General features: G+C 41.2%; 1 protein-coding gene across 14 annotated transcripts in view; it reads right to left on the bottom strand.

The window, feature by feature from the left end:
• The window catches only part of DZANK1 (double zinc ribbon and ankyrin repeat domains 1), an 89,857-nt gene that overhangs the window by 11,422 nt on the left and 56,015 nt on the right, over positions 1 to 22,420 (bottom strand). For all 14 annotated transcript variants that reach the window (XM_023626054.2, XM_023626050.2, XM_023626058.2 and 11 more), the window contains 5 exons: positions 21,895 to 22,102; positions 5,005 to 5,108; positions 2,703 to 2,777; positions 767 to 863; positions 220 to 320 (listed from right to left, as the gene is read on the bottom strand). In XM_023626054.2, coding sequence (XP_023481822.1) covers positions 220 to 320; positions 767 to 863; positions 2,703 to 2,777; positions 5,005 to 5,108; positions 21,895 to 22,102 — 585 coding nt within the window. The remainder of the gene's footprint in view (positions 1 to 219; positions 321 to 766; positions 864 to 2,702; positions 2,778 to 5,004; positions 5,109 to 21,894; positions 22,103 to 22,420) is intronic.

The following is a 22,420-nucleotide window of genomic DNA, read 5'->3' as shown; positions in this document are numbered from 1 at the left end:
CTTTTTGTATGTGAGCTGCCACCAGTGCATGGCCACTGACAGACGAGCAGTGCAGGTCCACACCAGGGAACTGAACCCGGGCTGCCAAAGCAGATCATGCCACACTTAACCACTAGGCCACCAGGGCTGGCCCAAAAAGTATTCTTCCATTTAAAAAAATCTCAAAATGTTAAGTAGATAGGCTAAATAGGACAGCTAAGGACCAAGGGGTACACATACTGTAAGGTGCCCCTTCTTTTCTTCAAATTTCTTGGTCTTGAAATTCTTTGTCCTCTTAACGTTTTCAGTGGTGTCTGAGGTGCTGTGGCTGTAGTCACTCACTGGAATGACAAAGAGCAGAAGACCAAAGTGAAGCCCCCTGCCACTCTCCACATGTGAAGAGCCACTCCACCACCATGTCCCTCAGGAAGTCAGAAGGATCAAACAGCTTTTACAGCAATTTCTATTTGATTAAAGCTGGCAGGAAGGACTCCTGAGCCACTCCTCTCGGTCCGGAAACCAGAGGATGGGTGGGAAGCAGGGCTATAGAAGGGGCTGCAGGCTTTAGGCCCCAAAGAGCAACCCCCCAAGTTTATCTCCCCAGGTTCTGTGAAAGATTTCCAAAGTCTCACCCCTGCCTGGGGAAGCCAGAGGAGGGAAATGCCTGGAAGGGAAACATCAGACATCTGGGTTGGGCTGGCAAATTTTAGGCAATTCTCTGCCATCCTTGCCAAGTCAGTGTACTCCTGGTCAATTGTTTTAAAATCACTGGAAGGGTACAACTCACCGGAGCTCGACCTGCTGCCGAACAGCCCGTTACCCGCCTCGGTGACACTGCTCAGAAGGTGGTCACTGAAATTCACCGCCTTGTTGAGGTTAAGGTTCTGGCCAAGGAAAAAGTCAAACACCATGAATGCTGAGGCTGCTGCGTCCCAGCAGAAAGAACGACCTCCCTGGAGCTGGCTCCTCTTTCTGCAACGACAGCTCTCTCTACACAGACACGCAAGCCTGCAGCTTGGACATCCTTCCCGACGCCGCCCTCACTCACCATGAAGTTTGGTCCATTTGCCTCAGTCTGGCCCCTCCCCTCCATCACTACAGCCACGGCCCCTCCTCTCACACCCAGACCATTACAACAACCTCCCAACAGGTTCCTTCCAGCCCATTTTCCACGTGGGTGCTCTGGTTACCGTTACACATTTATAAGTAACTGTGTCCTTCCTCTGCTTAAAACCCTCCCGTGTGTTAGAATTAAGACGGCATGATGGGGAGGCTCAGGCGGCAGTCTGAATCCTGGTTCTATTACTTACTAGCTTAGGGACCTTGGAAGAAGCAAGTTGCTTAACTTCTCTGAGCCTCAATTTCCTCCCTCCTGTAAAGTGGAACTATTACGATCTACCTCAAAGGGATGTTGTGAAAGTAAAATGAGGTAAGACGGATGTCGTATAAAACGAAGATAGATGACATATAGGCCAGACCTGGAATCCTGTATCCACTTGCACAGATTCCACAGCGTGGCCTCCTGTCCCAGCCTCACACGGCTGCCTACTCCTGCCATAGGGAACCATTGCTACTTCCTGAACACCAGAACACACAGGCTGGGGAAAAACGCATATTAAACCTGGGGATAATTACTCCACTTGTACGTGATAGACAGCATGTTGTAGACGCTCTTGGTGCCCGCCCCCCAGTTCTCCTTCATCGGTCAGCACAGCCACGCCAGCTGCTGGGTTGGCTGCTAACAGCTCGCAGCCGACCCTCTTCTGCAGCCAATGCCCTCAGTAGATGAGTGCTGCCGTGCCCTAGAGGTTATGTCCCTCCCCTCCTGCCTCAGCTGAGGGCAGCTCTGTGGTGTGATTCATACTCCGGAGCTCCTCGTGGATCAGGCTACAGCTAGGCTTCATTTGCATCCGCCTGCTCACCCAGCCTCTTCCCCTGCCTTGTCCTGCATCCCTCACTCCCCTTCTCCTGAAGTACCTTCCTGACACAAGCTCTGCTCTAGCCACACAGCCAAAAACATGGCCTTTAGTGCTTTACTTGATCTCAAAGCACTTTCCTGTGCATTATCCCACTGGATACCCCCAGCCTCTCTTTGAGTTAGGCAGGGCCCATGTGCCTATACCAATTTTAAAGAAACTGTTAGCACTCTGCTGGGAACACGGCCAGGACCTGATAAATGCTAGTTCCCCTCCTTTTCCTTGCCTTCTTTACCCATCTTCTCAATCCATTAATTATTCTTTTGTACATGCTTCTTGTCCAATGAAAGTAAAGCTGTCAATATCAATCAATTAACATTTGTCCTCACAGGCTCTGTGGCAATGTTCTAGTCACTATCTAAGAGGGCAGATCAAGGGAGACATGGCCCACAAAGTCTGATTTATTTTTTCTAGGCAAATAGGTCAAAGTACATATCAGCAAACATTTTTGTCTGTCACCTATACTCAGACTTCAGTGAGTATAAATAAGCCTGAGAACTAAAGGACCAATAGCGTGGGTGATAATTCCTGTCTTACTATATCTTTATGTGCCTGAAAGCTGGTTTCTCCGAGGTTTAGCTCAATAATTGATCTAATTCTATGAAATTACTGGCCTACAGTCAAGTTTCATAATAGTTGAAACTGGTCCTTTCCATGGATTACACAGAAGCATCTCAATAAATTATAAGCTAGAATTTACTAGTTCAGTCAATTCTCAAACGAACAACTTCTGAAGGTTTTACTCACTTTGTTTGAGACTTGAACATAATTCAGCCTGATGCTGACTTCATAGCCATCTTCATGGACAGTAGCAGAGATTAGCTTTTAAAAAAATATTAGAATTTATAACCTTGGGTGTGGGACTCATCGCCCTGAGCAACAGCCAAGAAATTCTGAGATGTTAAACTGTAAATTTAATCAAATATTTAATTAACACAAAAAAGGCAGAAAAAAGAGAAACAGAGGAGGAAAAACTAGATGAAATGGAACACAAATAGCAAAATGGCCGACACAGATCTAGCCATATCTAAAACTCCATTAATTATAAATGAACTAAGTTAATACTCGCATCCAAGAGCAGAGACTGCCAGACTGAATAAGACAGCAAGACTCAAATTTATACTCTCTACAAAAGACACACTTTAAGATTAATCAAGCCACATGGCTGGATGTCATCACCTGGGAAAAGGTGTCCTGGGGGGCCAGGCCTTGGCAATCAAGGGCCAAGTATGACAGCTGAGCAGCTTTCTCTGTAAGTAGCGGGAGAAATTTAGATCAACCAGGGTTCAGCAAATGCTTTAGTAATCAGACAGTAAATATTTTAGGTTTTGTGGGCTATAGGGTTATTGACATTCTAGCACAAAAACACCTACAGACAATAAGTAAATAATTGAGTGTGGCTGTGATACAATAAAACTTGATTTACAAAACTGGGTGGCAGGCTGCATTTGCCCCACACGCCATAGTTTGCAGAACCCTGGATGAGGCCAAAGAATTAATAAACCACCAAAAGAGATTATCAAAGGAAATTGAGCAAGACTTGATAATGACATAGTTTCAATATTGGCCTGTTTGGTGGCAGGGGAGTGGACAAGCTGTTTTTTTTTTTTTTTAAAGATTTTATTTTTTCCTTTTTCTCCCCAAAGCCCCCCCGGTACATAGTTGTATATTCTTCGTTGTGGGCCCTTTTAGTTGTGGTATGTGGGACGCCGCCTCAGTGTGGTTTGACGAGCAGTGTCATGTCCGCGCCCAGGATTCGAACCAACGAAACACTGGGCCGCCTGCAGTGGAGCACGCGAACTTAACCACTCGGCCACGGGGCCAGCCCCTGGACAAGCTGATTTTTAAAGGTTCCTTCTAGCCTCATGACAAACAGAGGAAAATGTCTTCTCACAGAGGTGTCTCTTCATAAGGGCAGTGTAGTGCCAGAGAAGGGGCTTGGGGCGAAGGGCCTGACAGACCCGCTTCAGATCCCGCATCCCTGGAGACCCAGCACTGCAGTCCTGGGCAGGTCACCAAACCTCTCCGAGCCAGTTTTCTGGGTGTCAAATAAGGTTTATTCTGATTATCTACTGCAGTGTAAAAATCCACTTGAAACTTAGTGACATTAAACAACCATTTCATTATGTTCATGGATTTAGACGGGGCACAGCAAAGATAGCTGGTCTTCATTCCACGTGTCTGAGGCCTCAGCTGGGAAGACTCAAATGGCTGGAGGTGGCTCCATGTTTGGGAGCTAGAATGACCTAGAGTCTTGTCACTCATCTGTCTGGCTCCTGAGCCAGGATGACTCGAGGACTGGGTTCAGCTGCGGCTGCAGATGGGGGCACCTACCTGTCACCACACCATGTGGCTTGGGCTCCTCAGAGCAGGGCAGCTGGGCTCCAGGAAGGAGTGTTGGAGATGAGTGTGCCAAACAAGAGGAAGCTGCACGGTCGTACGGGACCACACCCTGTGAGTCCCATACCATCACTTCCACTATACTCTGTTAGTCTAACAGTCACAAGCCCGCCAGGTTCAAGGCAAGGGGACACAGACTGTCTTTTGAAGGGAAGATTGTCAAAGAATTTGTGGTCATTTTTAAAAGAATGCCGCAAAGGGAATACTCCTCCTTTGTAGGTTTGTTATGAGGGATAGAGAGGATGAGGACAATGCAGATATTGAGTGCATTGTTATAACTCTTATGACTACTATTGCTGTTAATATAGTGTGGGATTTAAGGGTACAATTTAGCTGGACCAGACTATTTTGGGTCTTTTAGCTCTGACCATCAGAATTTTCACAGCATGTGGCATCTAAAAGCATGAGATGTTCACAGTCTTACTGTCTTAGAGCAGGAGCCCAGAAGCATACCCTGAGACATGACTCATGTGTGAGTGACTCATGAAGGCAATGCTCGCAGGAGAGGACAGCAAGGAAGTGTGGAAAGCAGGCGGGAAAGGGAAAGGAGCCCAGCAAAGTGCAATTTCAGACAAAGCCCACAGAAGGTAACTTCAGTCTGATCCCACGGGACGCTCTGGAGTGGAAGTTCCGGGCAGGGTTCACCCACCTTTCCCATCCTGGGTTCTGCAATCAAGGCCCGGAATTCAGGGTTGTTCTGAGCATAAGACCTGAGGTGAGCGGAGATGTGATCCAACTGTTTTCTCCAGTATCCTAAAGAAGAAGAGAAACCCACCCACATGGATAATTCTTCTGAGGTTAAGAAAGAAAAATCCTAGTGTGGAACATGCATTCTCAAAGAGGTTCTTTTTCTTTGCCAAACTTTAAAATGGCTTTTACTAACTGAAATTTGATGTACTAGAATAAGTTCCATTTTTGTTCCCAGCTTCTTTTTACTTATGATTAATCATAGAATATTCTAGAATCTCAAAAGAACATATTTTGATTGCTGCACATAGCGCCTTTTTCTTTTATTCTTTTAAAATTAACCATACTGAGATAGAACTTATTAATAAAACACACCTGTGCTAAATGTACCCTTTGAGTTTTGGCAAGTGTATACATCCAAATCAATACATAGAACATTTCCACCACTCCTAAAAGTTCCCTTTTGCTCCTTTCTCATCTGCATAGGGTTTAAAACACATTTGAAATAGTTGCCACCATTTAACTTGGGAGGTTTCACATGAGTCTAGATTTCTGGTTTCTCACGTGCAGCGGGGAGAAGCAGCAGAACTGGGCCCGCCTTCCTGCACAGGCGCAGCTGCCTGAGGCAGAGAGGTACTGGCTAGTTTTAGACAGACCACGGGCCTACCAACCAGCCACAGCCCCTGCAGACCCTGCTGTCTGCCTTTACCTTCTGGTTCTGCCCTGGTGGCACTTGCATCTGCATTGCATTTCACCTCATCACTTTACCAATGAGGAAACTAAACCCAGGAGCAATCAGGTGGCTTTTGCAAGGTCACCCAGCATGGTTTCATGGAAGGAGCACAGGATTTGGAGTTCAGACCAGCCTGCATTTAAATCCTAAATTTGCCATTTACTATTAGTTTAGTGAACTTGAGACAGACTTAAATCTCATTAGGTCTTACTTTCCTTACCTATAAAATGGGACTAAAACCTCTTACTTCATTTGTTACTGTGACATTAAATAAGAGAATCTAAGTGTCTTAGTTTGGGTTCCCGTGACAGCAGAGCCTGAGACAAAGACTTAGAACGGGTGGTTTCTTACGAAGGTGACCCTGGTAAGCACAAGTGATGGAGCAGTGTGAACTCCCCAGTACTCCCAAGTTGTACTTGCTTATGGACAGACAGACTTCTGTGGCTCTAGAGAAAGTCTGAGGCGGCAAAGCAAAGAGATGTTGTGGCACCTCTCTAGCAATGATGCATGGAAGGGACCACCATGACTGCACTGAAATTGAGCGAGCTAAGGGGATCCAGCATGGTGCATCATGAGAGTCCACCATGAGTAACTGAGATAACACTAGAGATGACACTGACCTAGCACAGTACTTGGCACAACGTAGGCATTCGTTCCAAATATTTATGGAGTGACTACTATGTGCCATGCACTATTCTAGGGCTAGGGATACAGAGTGAACAAAGTTCTTGCCCTCAAGTAGCTTATATCCTAGTGGCCATAGATAATATGGAAATAAATAAATATGAATGTAGGAGTATGTTGAACATAGGTTCTGATTAGGAATCTACAACACAACAGATGTACAATCCAAGATCAAATCTCAACTATAAAAAAGCATCAAGAGAGGACTTTGTGGAAAGGCTGGATTGGGTGAAGGGGCTCCTTTGGAAAGGGTCGTTGTGAGAGTAAGTCTCCCTTTGAGGGGGTGAGGTCTGCTCCCTTCTACCTGAAGATAAAAGAGGGTGTTCTAGAGGATTGCCTTCTGCTATAGAAAACTGAGGACCAGTTTCTATTATCTGTTGCTGCCAAACAAAACAGGACTCAGTGGCATAAAACATCAACCACTTTATTGCTCACACTTCTGTGGGTCAAGAATGTGATAGTTGTCAGCAGGGATGACTCATCTCTAACCCACATGGTGTTAGCTGAGCCATCTCAGCTGGGGCTGAGGGATCCAAGATTATCTCACCCACATGGCTGAGGCCTCAGCTAAGACGGCACAAACTGCTGGGAGCTGGCTGAGCTGGCTGGACCCTCTCTTGTCATGAGTGCTGCATGCACCTGATCAAATGACTGTAGCCTCTGTGTTGGCTATTGGTTGGCTTGTCTCTGTTTCCTCCATGTGGCTTCTGTCCTTATTTGGTAATCTATCCTAAACTTCTTTGCTGGCTTCCTAGGGGGTAAGTGGAAGTTTTCAGCCCTCCTAAGGCCTAGGCCCAGAACTGTCATGGTGTCTCTTCTATCACTTTCTATCAGTCAAAGCAAGTCACAAGGCCAGTCCAGATTCGAAAGGAAGGGAAATAGCCTCTTACTCTTGAGTGTACACAGGGATGGGAGGAATCATTCTGGTCATCTCTGCAGACAACATACCACAGGACTGATACTACACTTAGGCCTGGAAGAGCTCAATCTGACTCCCAGTTGGGAAATCCAGAGGGCAAGAGAAGAGCTAGAGATGATCAACTTCTGGCATGGCATCCTGAATTGCTCAGCAGACCTACTCCTCAGTGAAACTATAAAACAAAAACCATTTAAAGTCTCTGGAAATGCTTCTAAGGATATACAGAAAATTAAGAAACATTTAATGAAGGAAAGGTACTAAAACTCAGAACAGTGAGAGTCTGCAGTGTTTGAACCATGACCCACTCCCTCCCTCCCCTCTCTCAGGGAGCATGATGAAAACTTCACTCCAGATGTGTGTAGCCAAGAACACAGGGCTCCCTCTCCTCCCAGCTGGAGAGTTAGAGTATCTTCTCAGGATGGACAGGACTTCAGAATTTCTCATCCTACCCCAACTACCTGTTGTAGAGACCAAGTTCTGGGCAAGCCTGGTTGAGAGTGGGGGCTCCCTTTTTTGGCTTACCTGCCATTCATGGGATGGAGGCTCTACCTTGGGTCGGGTATTCTGAGAATAGTGGAGTCTAGATCACCTTCATCCTGGCTTATTTGTAAACCAGGGGTCCCATGCTAGAAGAGGCAAGTCAGGAAGACCAGAGATGACAGCTGTACTCCCCTTCACTGAGCCTAGCTTCTGAAGAGGGGTCTCATTCTGAGAGAAACATGCCATTGTCCCCACCTCCTGATCCAGAACATTGCTCACATATTTCGCACAGGGAAGAGGGAGGCCATAAAACAGAGAGCTTCAAATCTCCATAGGAACTTACTCCATTTGCAACAGAGTGTGGGGAAGTTCAAGCCTAATGGTGCTCTTAAAACAATGGATGGTGTGGTAAAAAGCAATTAAAAGAAGACTGGTAAATTCACCAGAGATATGAGTTAAATCATACACTGGCAAGTTTAACACAGAGAACCAGAGAAATAAACAGCTAAGAAGAGGTCTCCTGAAGTCTGAAAAATATCTCAAACACTGACCACAAAAACTATCCCTGTAAAGAATCTCAAATTTAATTGGATCAGTCTGTAGAGCAATTTATGCCCCAGAGCATGGTTGACAATAATGGAGTAATAACCAGCAATAAGTAGAACTTAACGGCCAACTGTGGTTAGGGAAAGAGACAAAGAGAGCCTCACCAAAACCACTATCATCCTGGGATGACAGGGTGCGTGGCCAAGACTTCATTCTCCAAGGAGCAACATCAGAAGCTTCCCACTGAAGGAGCAAAATAGAGTTCACTAAAATGACTCAGCTAGTCATTAAACAGACAAGCAAATAACAATAACAAGCCTGGAGAGGAAGTCAGTACCCAGAGTTGCTACAATATATTATTTAAAATGTCTAGTTTCCACAAAAAATTATGAGACATGCAAAGAAACAGGAAACTCTAATCCACCATACACAGGAAAAAAAAGCAGGCAACAGAAACTGACTGTGAGAGTGATCATATGTCAGAGATTTAACAGACTTCAAAGTAGTCATTATAAATACGTCCAAAGAACGAAAGAAAACTATGCATGAAGGAGAAAAAGAAGGTATTATGATAATGCCTCATGAAATAGAGAATATTAATAAATACATAAAAATTATATAAAAAGAGAACCAAATAGAAATCATGTAGAAAAAAAGTACAATAATTAAAATTAAAAATTCACTGGGGGGGGCTGGCCCCGTGGCCGAGAGGTTAAGTCTGTGTGCTCTGCTGCAGGTGGCCCAGCGTTTCGTTGGTTCGAATCCTGGGCACGGACATGGCACTGCTCATCAAACCATGCTGAGGCAGCGTCCCACATGCTACAACTAGAAGGACCCACAACGAAGAATATACAACTATGTACTGGGGGGCTTTGGGGAGAAAAAGGAAAAAATTAAAAAATCTTTTAAAAAAAATTCACTAGAGGGGCTCAAAAGTAAATTTTAACTGGTAGAAGAAAGAATTAGCAAACTAAAAAATAGACTGATAGATATTATGCAATGCAAAGAACACAGAGAGCAAAGAATGAAGAAAAATAAACAGAGCCTAAGAAACTATCAACAAGCATACCAACGTAGGCATAATGAGAATCCCAGGAGAAGAGACAGAGCAAAAGGAAGAGAGAATATTTGAAGAAATAATGGCTAAAAACTTCCCAAATTTGATGAAAGACATGAATTTACACATCCAAGAAGCTCAACAAACTCCAAGTAGGATCCATACCAACGCACATTATACTCACACTTTCAAAAGACAAAAACAAAGACAGACTCTTGCAAGCAGCAAAAGAGAAGTGATTCATCACATACAAGGGATCTGCAGTCAGTTAACAGCAGATTTCTCAGCAGGAATCATGGAAGCCAGAAGATAGTGGGATAACATATTCAAAAGGATCAAAAAACACAACAACTGGTTAACCAAGAATCCTATACCCAGCAGAGCTCTTTCAAAAATGAAGGCAAAATGAAGACATTACCAGATTAAAAAAAAAATTAAAGAATTCATTGATAGCAGATGCACCTTACAAGAAATACTAAAGGAAGTTCTTCAAGCTAAAAGCAAACGACCCAGACAGTAATGTGAATCTACACACATAAAAAAGCAAAGAGCAATGCTAAAGGTAACTATGAAATTAAAAAGATATTATAAATGCATATTTCTTTTTCTTTCTTCTCTTAACAAACATTAAAGAAAATTCTATTAAACAATATGTAGAAGCCAGCCCAGTGACGCAGTGGTTAAGTTCGCATGTTCCAGTTTGGCAGCCCAGGGTTCGCTGGTTCAGATCCCAGGTGCGGACATGGCACTGCTTGGCAAGCCATGCTGTGGCAGGTGTCCCACGTATAAAGTAGAGGAGGATGGACACGGACGTTAGCTCAGAGCCAGTCTTACTCAGCAAAAAGAGGATTGGCAGCAGATGCTACCTGAGGGCTAATCTTCCTCAAAAAAAATTTAATTAAATAAAGCAAAACCTAATATGTATATAATTGTAACATTTGGCCTACAACATAGAGAAAAGTAACATACCGGCCAATAATAGCACAAAGGAGGTGGGTGGGAGCAAAGCTTTATTGGGCTAAGGAAATGACTCCAGGTGGTAACTTGAATCCACAGGAATAAATGAAGAGAACTAGAAATGGGAAAAAGAAGGATAAGATAACAAAAGCCATAAATATACAATAGCTCTTTATTCTTTCAGCATCTTTAAAAGACATAAGGTTATATGCAATTATAAATGCAACTGTTTTGGGGGGTTTGTAACATATATAGATGTAATATAGATAGATAAGTATTATTGTTATACACACCTATAAAACCAGTAAGAGGGACTAGAGCTATATAGGAGTAGCATTTCTATATCTCATGGGAATTAAGTTACTATAAATCTGAAGCATATTCTGATAAGATGTATAAGATAAGCCCTAGAGCAACCACTAAGGCAACAACTCAAAATATATAGTGAAAAAATCATTAAAGAAATCAAAATGTTACATTAGAAAATATGCAAAACAAAAGAAAGCAGTAAAGGAGAAACAGGAACAAAAAGACACTTAGAAACATTTAGAAAACAAAAAGTAAAATGGAGAACATAAATCCAACTTTATCAATAGTAATGTTAAATGAGAATGGATTAAACAAGTCAATCAAAAAACAGAGATTGTCAGACCAGATAAAAAATAAGATCCAACTATATACTACCTACAGAAGACACACTTTAGATTCAAAGATACAAACAGATTGAAAGTAAAAAGATGGGAAAAGATACATCACGCAAACAGCAACCACAAGAAAGCTGGAGTAGCTATACTAATACCAGACAAAATGGATTTTAAGACCAAATAAATGTTACCAGATTTAAAAAAAAAAGGGACATTTTATAAGGATAAAAGAGTCATTAGGAAGGTAGAACAATTATGAACATGTATGCACGTACTGAACAAGAGACCACCAAAATATGTGAAGCAAAAATTGACAGAAATGATGAGAGAAATAGACAACTCAATGATAATAGCTGCATGCTTTAATACCCCATTTTCAAAATGAATAGAACAACTAGGCAGATCAACAAGAAACAGAACACTTGAACAGCACTCCAAACCAGCCAGACCTAATAGACATCTATAGAACACTTCACCCTAAAACAGCAGAATATATATTCTTCTCAAGCACACATGGAACATTCTCCAGGATAGATCATATGTTAACCCATATCAAGACTCAATAAATTTAAAGGGATTGAAATCATACAAAGTATGTTTCTAATCACAACAGAATGAAATTAGAAATCAATAATGGACAGAAATTCAGGGAACTCACAAATATTTGGAAATAAAGTAACACTGTTAAACAACAAATGGGTCAAAGAAGAAATCACAAGAGCAATTTTTTAAAACTTTGTTAAAAGAAAATGAAGACACGACACACAAACTTATGGGATGCAGTGAAAGCAATGCTCACAGGGAAATTTATAGTTGTAAATGCCTACTTTAAAAAAGAGAAAGATCTCAAGCTGCTGCTGGGTCCACGGTCTCCGGCACACGGGTCGGTGCAGGGGGCGCCCGGACTTCCTGTGGACGTGCTTGGGGACACGGTTGGAGCTCCAGCGCCTGGCTCTGCGGCCCGGGGGGAGGCTCCGGGATCCCGCACCCCCCCGGCAGGGAAAGCCTCTGCATGCCATTAGCAGGGAGGCCCCACCCAGAAACCGAAACAAAGGGAAGCTCCTGGCGAGCAGATTCCCCGGCACGGCACCAGACCACCAGCTGCGGCTGGGCCCACGGTCTCTGGCCCTGCATGGGTCAGTGCAGGGGGTGCCCGGACTTCCCGTGGATGTGCTTGGGGACTGGGTGGAGCTCCAGCACCCAGCTCTGTGGCCCGGGTGGATGCTCCAGGGTCCCGCACCCCCTCAGCAGGGAAGGCCTCTGCTCGCCATTGGCAGGGAGGCCCCGCCCAGCATTGGGAACACCAGGAAGCTCCCGAGAGCAGAATTCCCCACAAGGCAGCCGCTTACCAGCCACCACCAGGCTCACAGACTCTGGCCGTGTCCCAGATGAGGCAAGGGGCTCCCAGAGATCCCGTGAGAGTGGAGTCGGGCAGAGTGGAGCTCCGGTGAAACGGCTACATAGGCCATGGGGGAACTCCAGGTTCTTACAGCAGCCTCAGCGAAAGCCTCTGCACAGCACTAGTGGAGAGGTCCCGACTGGCAATCGCAAGACGGGAAGGCCCTGGGGCAAAAGTAGCACAGCTAGGTGAGCTAACAACAGACTGCAGAAGATACCCATAGCTCTGCTGGGACCTATAGTGGACAAGTATGATCTTGTGGGCTCTGTCAGGGACAAAGCTGTGATTATAGGTGATCCTGCCCCCGGCTGCTGGGAAAGCCCACAACACCACTGCAGACTACAAGGAAGGAGTGTGTCTAAGTGGGCTGCAACAGTAGCCACCAGCAGCCTGAGGCCCCCTTGCGATTGCCCCCACTACTGACGATGGACCCCACAGGACCACTGTGACTACGAGGAGGGGTCCAGGTCCAGTCAGTAACAGCTGACAGGGTTCCTGGTTGGTGCAGTCTAAACAGCTGCCCCCCTCCACACCAGTTGCAACAAGTGGAAGCAGCGACTAAACTCTATCTCTATGCAGAGGCACAAATCCATGCCATCAAGCAGTATGAAAAAATATATTAAATCTCCAGAACAGAAGGAAAATGATAAGCACCCAGAAAACAATCCCAAAGACAATGAAATCTATAACCTAAATGACGATGATTTCAAAACTGCCATTATTGGGGCTGGCCCCGTGGCCAAGTGGTTAAGTTCGCGCGCTCTACTGCAGGCAGCCCAGTGTTTCGTTGGTTCGAATCCTGGGCGCAGACATGGCACTGCTCATCAGACCACGCTGAGGCAGTGTCCCACATGCCACAACTAGAAGAACCCACAACGAAGAATATACAACTATGTACCGGGGGGCTTTGGGGAGAAAAAGGAAATAATAAAATCTTTAAAAAAAAAAACTGCCATTATTAAAAAACTCAACGAGTTAAAAGAGAATTCAGATAGACAACTCAATGAGTTCAGGAGCTATGTCACAAAAGAGCTTGACACTATAAAGAAGAGCCAATTAGAAATACTGGAGATGAAGAACACAATGGAGGAGATTAAGAAAAATCTGGACTCTCTGAACAGTAGGGTTGATAATATGGAGGACAGAATTAGCAATTTGGAGGATAGGAATATAGAAATGCTGCAGACAGAGGAGGAGAGAGAACTAAGACTGAAAAGAAATGAAGAAACTCTCCAAGAATTATCTGACTCAATTAGGAGATGCAACATAAGGATTATAGGTACACCAGAGGGAGAAGAGAAGGAGAAGGGGGCAGAAGGCCTGTTCAAAGAAATAATAGCTGAGAACTTTCCAAACTTGGGAAGAGAGATGGAACTTCATGTGACAGAAGCCAATAGATCTCCAAACTTTATTAACGCAAGAAGACCAACCCCAAGGCATATAGTAGTGAAACTAGCAAAAGTCAATGACAAAGAGAAAATACTAAGGGCAGCCAGCCAGAAGAAAATAACTTACAAAGGAAACCCCATAAGGCTATCAGCAGATTTCTCAGGAGAGACCTTACAGGCTAGAAGAGATTGGAATGAAATATTCAAAACTCTGAAGGACAAAAACCTACAGCCAAGAATACTTTATCCAGTGAAAATATCCTTCAAATATGATGGAGAAATAAAAACTTTCCCAGATAAACAAAAGTAAAGGGAATCCATCGCCACAAAACCTCCTCTTCAAGAAATGCTCAGGAAGAACCTCATTCCTGAAAAACCAAAAAAAGGAAAGGGTTACAAAATCCAGAACAAAGGAGATAAGCAGAAGGACAATAACACAAAGTAACAGCTCTCCATCAGGACAAAATGCAAAAGAACTGGAAACAAGTGATAAAATGGCAACAGTAGGCCCCCACGTTTCAATAATCACTCTAAACATGAATGGATTGAACTCTCCAATAAAAAGGCACAGAGTGGCAGAATGGATCAAAGAACAAGATCCAACAATATGCTACCTCCAGGAAACACACCTCAGCCCCAAAGACAAACACAGACTCAAAGTGAAGGGGTGGAAGACAATACTCCAAGCTAATAATGAACAAAAGAAAGCAGGTGTTGCCATACTTATATCAGAAAAAGTAGACTTCAAAGCAAAACAGATAAAGAAAGACAAAGAGGGACAGTATATAATGATAAAAGGGACGCTCCACCAAGATGACGTAACACTTATAAATATATACGCACCTAAACACAGGAGCACCAAAATTCGTAAAGAAACTATTAACAAAACTAAAAGGAGACATCAACAGCAATACAATAATAGTAGGGGACCTCAACACCCCATTAACACCAATGGACAGATCATCCAGACAGAAAATCAACAAGGAAATTATAGAATTAAATGAAAAATTAGATCAGATGGACCTAATAGATATATATAGGACACTTCATCCAAAAACAGCAGGTTACACATTCTTCTCAAGCGCACATGGAACATTCTCAAGGATAGACCATATCTTGGGAAACAAAGCAAGCATCAATAAGTTCAAGAGGGTTGAAATAATATCGAGCATCTTTTCTGATCATCATGCTATGAAACTAGAAATCAACTACAAGAATAAAGCTGGGAAAGGGCCAAAAATGTGGAGACTAAACAACATGCTACTGAACAAACAATGGATTATTGAAGAAATTAAAGAAGAAATCAAATATTATCTGGAGACAAATGAAAATGAAAACATACCGTACCAAATGATTTGGGATGCAGCAAAGTCAGTCCTAAGAGGGAAATTCATTGCAATACAGGCTCACCTCAATAAGCAAGAAAAATCTTACATAAACAACCTCAAATGACACCTAATGGAATTAGAAAAAGAAGAACAAACAAAGCCTAAAGTCAGTAGAAGGAGGGAAATAATAAAAATTAGAGCGAAATAAATGATATTGAAACAAAAAAGACAGTAGAAAGGATCAATGAAACAAAAGAGTTGGTTCTTTGAAAAAATTAACAAAATCGACAAACTCTTAGCCAGACTCACTAAAAAAAAAAGAGAGAAGTCTCAAATAAATAAAATTAGAAACGAGAGAGGAGAAATCACAACAGATACTGAAGAAATACAAAGGATCCTAAGAGAATACTATGAAAAACTATATGCCAACAAATTGAACAACATAGAAGAAATGGATAAATTCCTAGACTCATACAACCTACCCAAACTGAATCAGGAAGAAAGAGAATCTGAATAGACCAATCACAAGTAAAGAAATAGAAACAGTAATCAGAAACCTCCCCAAAAATAAGAGTCCAGGACCAGACGGCTTCTCTGGAGAATTCTACCAAACATTCAAAGAAAATTTAATACCTATCCTTCTCAAACTATTCCAGAAAATAGAGGAAGATGGAGCACTCCCTAATACATTCTATGAAGCCAACATCACCCTGATCTACAAACCTGACAAGGACAACACAAAGAAGGAGAACTACAGGCCAATATCACTGATGAAGATAGACGCAAAAATCCTCAACAAAATTTTGGCAAACTGAATACAGCAATACATCAAAAAGATTATACACCATGATCAAGTGGGATTTATACCAGGGACACAGGGATGGTTCAACATCCGCAAGTCAATCAACGTGATTCACTACATTAACAAAATGAGAAACAAAAACCAGATGATCATCTCAATAGACGCAGAGAAAGCATTCAACAAGATCCAACAGCCATTTATGATAAAAAAAACCCTCAATAAAATAGGTATAGAAGGAAAGTACCTCAACATAATAAAGGCCATATATGACAAACCCACAGCCAACATCATACTCAACGGACAAAAACTGAAACCCATCTCTCTCAGAACAGGAACAAGACAAGGGTGCCCACTTTCACCACTCTTATTCAACATAGTACTGGAGGTTTTGGCCAGAGCAATTCGGCAGGAAAAAGAAATAAAAGGAATCCAAATAGGCAATGAAGAAGTAAAACTCTCACTGTTTGCAGATGACATGATCTTATATATAGAAAACCCCAAAGAATCCATAGAAAAACTATTAGAAACAATCAACAATTACACCAAAGTTGCAGGGTATAAAATCAACATACATAAATCAGTAGCATTTCTATATGCTAACAATGAACTAACAGAAAAAGATCTCAAGAACTCAATCCCATTCACAATTGCAACAAAAAGAATAAAATACCTTTGGATAAATTTAACCAAGGAAGTGAAAGATCTATACAACGAAAACTACAAGACCTTCTTGAAAGAAATCGACGACGACATAAAGAGATGGAAAGACATTCCATGCACATGGATTGGAAGAATAAACATAGTTAAAATGTCCATATTACCTAAAGCAATCTACAGATTCAACACTATCCCAATCAGAATTCCAATGTCATTCTTTACAGAAATTGAACAAAGAATCCTAAAATTCATATGGGGCAACAAAAGACCCCAAATTGCTAAAGCAATCCTGAGAAAGAAGAACAAAGCTGGAGGCATCACAATCCCTGACTTCAAAACATACTACAAAGCTACAGTAATCAAAACAGCATGGTACTGGTACAAAAACAGATGCACAGATCAATGGAACAGAATTGAAAGCCCAGAAATAAAACCACACATCTATGGACAGCTAATCTTTGACAAAGGAGCTGAGGGCCTCCAATGGAGAAAAGAAAGTCTCTTCAACAAATGGTGCTGGGAAAACTGGACAGCCACATGTAAAAGAAGGAAAATCAAGCATTCTTTTTCACCATTTACTAAAATAAACTCAAAATGGATCAAAGACCTAAAGATTAGGCCTGAAACAATAAGTCTCCTAGAAGAGAATATCGGCAGTACACTCTTTGACATCAGCTTCAAAAGAATCTTTTCGGACACCATAACCCCTCACATGACGGAAACAATAGAAAGAATAAACAAATGGGACTTCATCAGACTAAAGAGCTTCTTCAAGGCAAGGGAAAACAGGATTGAAACAAAAAAACAGCCCACTAATTGGGAAAAAATATTTACAAGTTATTTATCTGACAAAGGGTTAATCTCCATGATATACAAAGAACTCACACAACTCAACAATAAAAAATCAAACAACCCAATTACAAAATGGGCAGGGGACAGGAACAGACATTTCTCCAAAGAAGATATACGGATGGCCAATAGACACATGAAAAGATGCTCATCATCACTAATCATCAGGGAAATGCAAATCAAAACTACACTAAGATATCACCTTACACCTGTTAGAATGGCAAAAATATCCAAAACCAAGAGTGACAAATGTTGGAGAGGCTGTGGAGAAAAAGGAACTCTCATACACTGTTGGTGGGAATGCAAACTGGTGCAGCCACGATGGAAAACAGTATGGAGATTCCTCAAAAAGTTAAGAATAGAAATACCTTATGACCCAGCCATCCCACTGCTGGGTATCTATCCCAAGAACCTGAAATCAGCAATTCCAAAAGTCCCATGCACCCCTATGTTCATCGCAGCATTATTCACAATAGCCAAGTCATGGAACCAACGTAAGTGCCCAGCAACTGATGATTGGATAAAGATATGGTATATATATATACACAATGGAATACTACTCAGCCATAAAGAAGGACAAAGTCGTCCCATTCACAACAACATGGATAGACCTTGAGGATATTATGTTGAGTGAAATAAGCCAGACAGAGAAAGACGAACTCTGTATGACTCCACTCATAGGTGGAAGTTAGTATATTGATAAGAAGATCTGATCGGTGGTTACCAGGGAAAAGGGGGGGTGGGGGGAGGGCACAGAGGGGGAAGTGGTGTACCCACAACATGACTAACAAAAATGTACAACTGAAATCTCACAAGGTTGTAATCTATCATAACATTAATTAAAAAATTAAAAAATTAAAAAAAGAGAAAGATCTCAAATCAAGACTTGAACTTTTGACCTTGAGAAACCAGAAAAAGAAGAGCAAACTCAACATAAAGTAAGAAGAAAGAAGGAAACAATGAAGATTAGAGTGGAAATGAAAAAAATAACAGAATAAAAAAACAATAGAGAAAATCAACAAAACCAAAAGTTGGTTCTTCTCTAGATCGACCAAGAAAAAGAGAAATCACTCAAATTATTAGAATCAGAAATGAAATAGGGAAATTAACATTAACCTTACTGAAATAAAAAGGATTATGAAGGAAAACTATGAACAACTGTATACTAATAAATTAGATAACTCAGATGAAATGGACAAATATCTAGAAATATATAAACTACCAAAACTGACTCAACAAGAAATAGAAAATCTACATAGACCTATAAGAAGTAAAGAGATTGAATTAGTAATCAAAATTACCCATTAGACAAAATTCAGGTCCAAGTGGCTTCACAGATGAATTCTACCAAACATTTAAGGAAGAGTTAATATCAATTCTTCATAAGCATTTCCAAAAAATAGAAGAGGAGAGAAAACTATAGGCCAGTATTATTCTGATACCAAAACCAGACAAAGACATCACAAAGAAAGAAAACTGAAGACCAATCTCTTTTATGAATATAGACATAAAAATCTTCAACAAAACATTAGCAAACTGAACCCACAAACCTACAAAAAGAACTATACAACATGCCTAAGTGGGGTTTATCCCAGGAATGAAAGGTTAGTTTAACCTCTGAAAATCAATTAATGTAAAACACCATCAATGGAATAAAAAGCAAAAATCACATGATCATCTAAATATAGGCAGAGAAGCATCTGACAAAGGCCAAATGCTTTCATGATAAAAAAAATAAAACATACTCAAAAATTAGGTATAGGAAGGTATTTCCTTCATTTGAGAAAGGGCATCTATGAAAAATCCACAGATGATATCATACTTAATGGTTAAAGACTGGATGCTTTCGCCTAAAATCAGGAACAAGACAAGGATTCCTGCCTCACCACTTCTATTTAACATTGTACTGGAGGTTCTAACCAGGGAAATTGGGTAAGAAAATGAAATAAAGGTCATCCAGGCTAGAAAGTAAGAAGTAAAACTATATTTACAGATGACACGATTTGTATATAGAAAATTCTAGGAATCTACTAATGAACTATTAGAACTAATTTTAGAAGTTTAGAAAGTTGTAAAATATAAGATCAATATACAAAAATACACTTGCGGCAAACAGTCCAAAAATAAAATTGGGAAAAGATTCTATTCACAATAACATCAAAAACAATAAAATATTTAAGAATAAAGTTAAAAAAAAAAAGAGGTACAAAACTTACAGTCTTAAACCTACAAAACTCTATTGAAGAAAATTAAAGATCTAAATAATTGGAAATACATCCCATGTTTTGTGGATTGGAAGGCTTAATATTGTTAAGATAGCAATACTCCCCAAACTGATCTGTAGAGTCAACACAACCCCTATCAGAATCCCAGTTAGCCTCTTTGTAGAAATCAGCAAGCTGATCTTAAAATTCATACGGAAACTCAAGAACCCAGAATAGCCAAAAGAATCTTGAAAAAGAGGAACAGAGTTGGAAGACTTACACTTCTCAATTCCAAAATCTACTACAAAGCAACAGTAATCAAAACGGTGTGGTTCTGGCATAAGGATAGACATATAGATCAGTGCAATAGAATTGAAAGTCCAGAAATAAACCCATGTATCTATGGCCAACTGCCTTCTGACAAGGGCGCCAAGACCATTCAACAGGGAAAGAATCATCTCTTCAACAAACGGTACTGGGACAACTGGAGAGCTGCCTGCAAAATAATGAAGTTGCACACCATATACAAAAACTAACTCAAAATGGACCCAAAACCTAAATGTGAGAGCTAAAACTTTAAAAATCTTAGAAGAAAAGATGGGGTAAATATTGGTGACCTGAATTCAGCAACGGATTCTTAGATATGACACGAAAAACACAAGCAACAAAAGAAAAAAAATTTTGACTTAAAATTTAAAGCTTTTGTGCTTCATAGGACATAGAAAAGTTCAAAGACAACCTACAGAATGGTAGGAAATATTTGCAAATTCTATATCTGGTAAGAGTCTAGTATTCAGAATATATAAAGAACTCTTATATCTCAATAACAAAAAGACAAAAAACCAAGTTAAAAAATGGACAAAGGGTGCCAGCTCCTCGGCATAGTGGTTAAGTTCAGCACACTCCGCTTCAGTGACCCACGTTTGTAGGTTTGGATTCTAGGCATGGACATACACCACTCATCAGCCATGCTGTGGCGGCAATCCATATATAAAGTGGAGGAAGACTGGCACAGATGTTAGTTCAGGGCAAATCTTCCTCAGCCAAAAAAGAAAAAAACTGGACAAAGGATCTGAATACAGATTTTTCTAGAGAAAATATACCAATGACCAACAAGCACATGAAAAGATGCTTAACATCATTAGTCACCAGGGAAATGCTAATTAAAACCATAATGTAATACCACTTCACACCTACCAGGATGACTATAACAAAAAAGATAATAACAAGAGTTGGCAAAGATGTAAAGAAATCAGAACCCTCATACACTGCTGGTCAGAATGGAAAATAGTGCCGCCATTTTGGAAAACAGTCTGGAAGTTCCCCAAAAAGTTAAACATAATGTTACCATTTGATTCAGCAATTGCACTCCTATGGATATAACCAAGAAAAATGAAAACACGTCTACAGAAAAACTTACACGTGAATGTTCACAGCAGCATTATTCACAACAGCCAAAAGGTAGACAAAACTCAAATGTCCATCAACTGATGAAGAGATCAACCAAATGTCATATATGCTAACAATAGAATATTATTCAGCTTTAAAAAAAGAATGAAGTACTAAAACATGCCAAAACACGGATGAACCTTGAGAACATTATACTAAGTGAAAGAAGGCCAGTCACAAAAGACCAGATATTATATGCTTCCATTAATATGAAGCGTCCAGAAGACGCAAATCTGTAAAGACAGAAGGTAGATTCGTGGCTGCCAAGCACCTGGGAGAGGAGGTGTGGGGAGCGACTGCTCAAAGAGAATAGGGTTGACTTTTGGGGTGATGAAAATGGTCTGGACGAAGAGAGTGGTAATGGTTGTACACTATTGCTAATGTACTAAATGTCACTGAATTGTACACTTTAAAATGGTTAAAATGGTGAATTTTGCTATGTGGATTTTACTGCAATAAAAAAAGAGATAATATCAGATAGCAATAACAACACAGACCAACAACATTTCTGCCATAATAGTAGAAATCCATATGTGCTATCTGATTTACAAACTAGACAAGGGGGCTATGAGTCAAAACATCGGAGTGCCAAAAGTTTAGGGAAGAGCTGTTATCCACACAAAGGAAAATTACGTGAAAAAAGAAAAAGAAAGGAACTTACTCCTTATACATAAAAACAAATCTAAAAGAAGAAAAAACAAAATTTTCTTTCAGAGAAAGAGTTCCCTCCTGACGAGAAATCGTCGTTTTCCTCACCTCTTCCTGGGCTGACAGCTGTGAGGAGAGGTCTGTGGTCACTCATTTTCTCCTGCCTCTGCTTTTGAGAAGCCATTTCCAGCTCCTTTTTGGCTAGTAGCTTGCCAGATGGGTAGAACAGGCCAGTGGTCTGTGTTCCTACATCCTTCTTGGTCCCAGCATCAGGCTTGGGGAGAGAAACATTTGGGGACTGCCAGGCAGATCGGGGCTATTAGTGAGGCAGAAACATAAGATATCAGAACATAATTAATTCTTCATGTTACTCACAGAAAACAATTCTAATCAGAAGGAAAATCATCTCCCCAAAACTGTACTTTGAACTAAAAAGGAGTTTTCAGCCCTTGCCTCATCTTCCTTGTTTCTGTCTTTCCCAGCAACTTTCAGCCTGATCTACGAAGCCAGCCCTATCCCCTGGGCCATTTACTGTCTCAAATTCAGCAAATAACTGATGTTCCCTCTCCTGCCTGAGGTCGGGGTGGTAGCTATTCTCTCACCTCCACAATCTAATGAAGATAGCCTTTAATAC

This window comes from Equus caballus, chromosome 22, assembly GCF_041296265.1.
Source record: "Equus caballus isolate H_3958 breed thoroughbred chromosome 22, TB-T2T, whole genome shotgun sequence".
Lineage (NCBI taxonomy): Eukaryota > Metazoa > Chordata > Mammalia > Perissodactyla > Equidae > Equus > Equus caballus.
The sequence above is the reverse complement of the archived record's forward strand: the minus strand, read 5'-3'. Positions and strand labels throughout refer to the sequence as shown.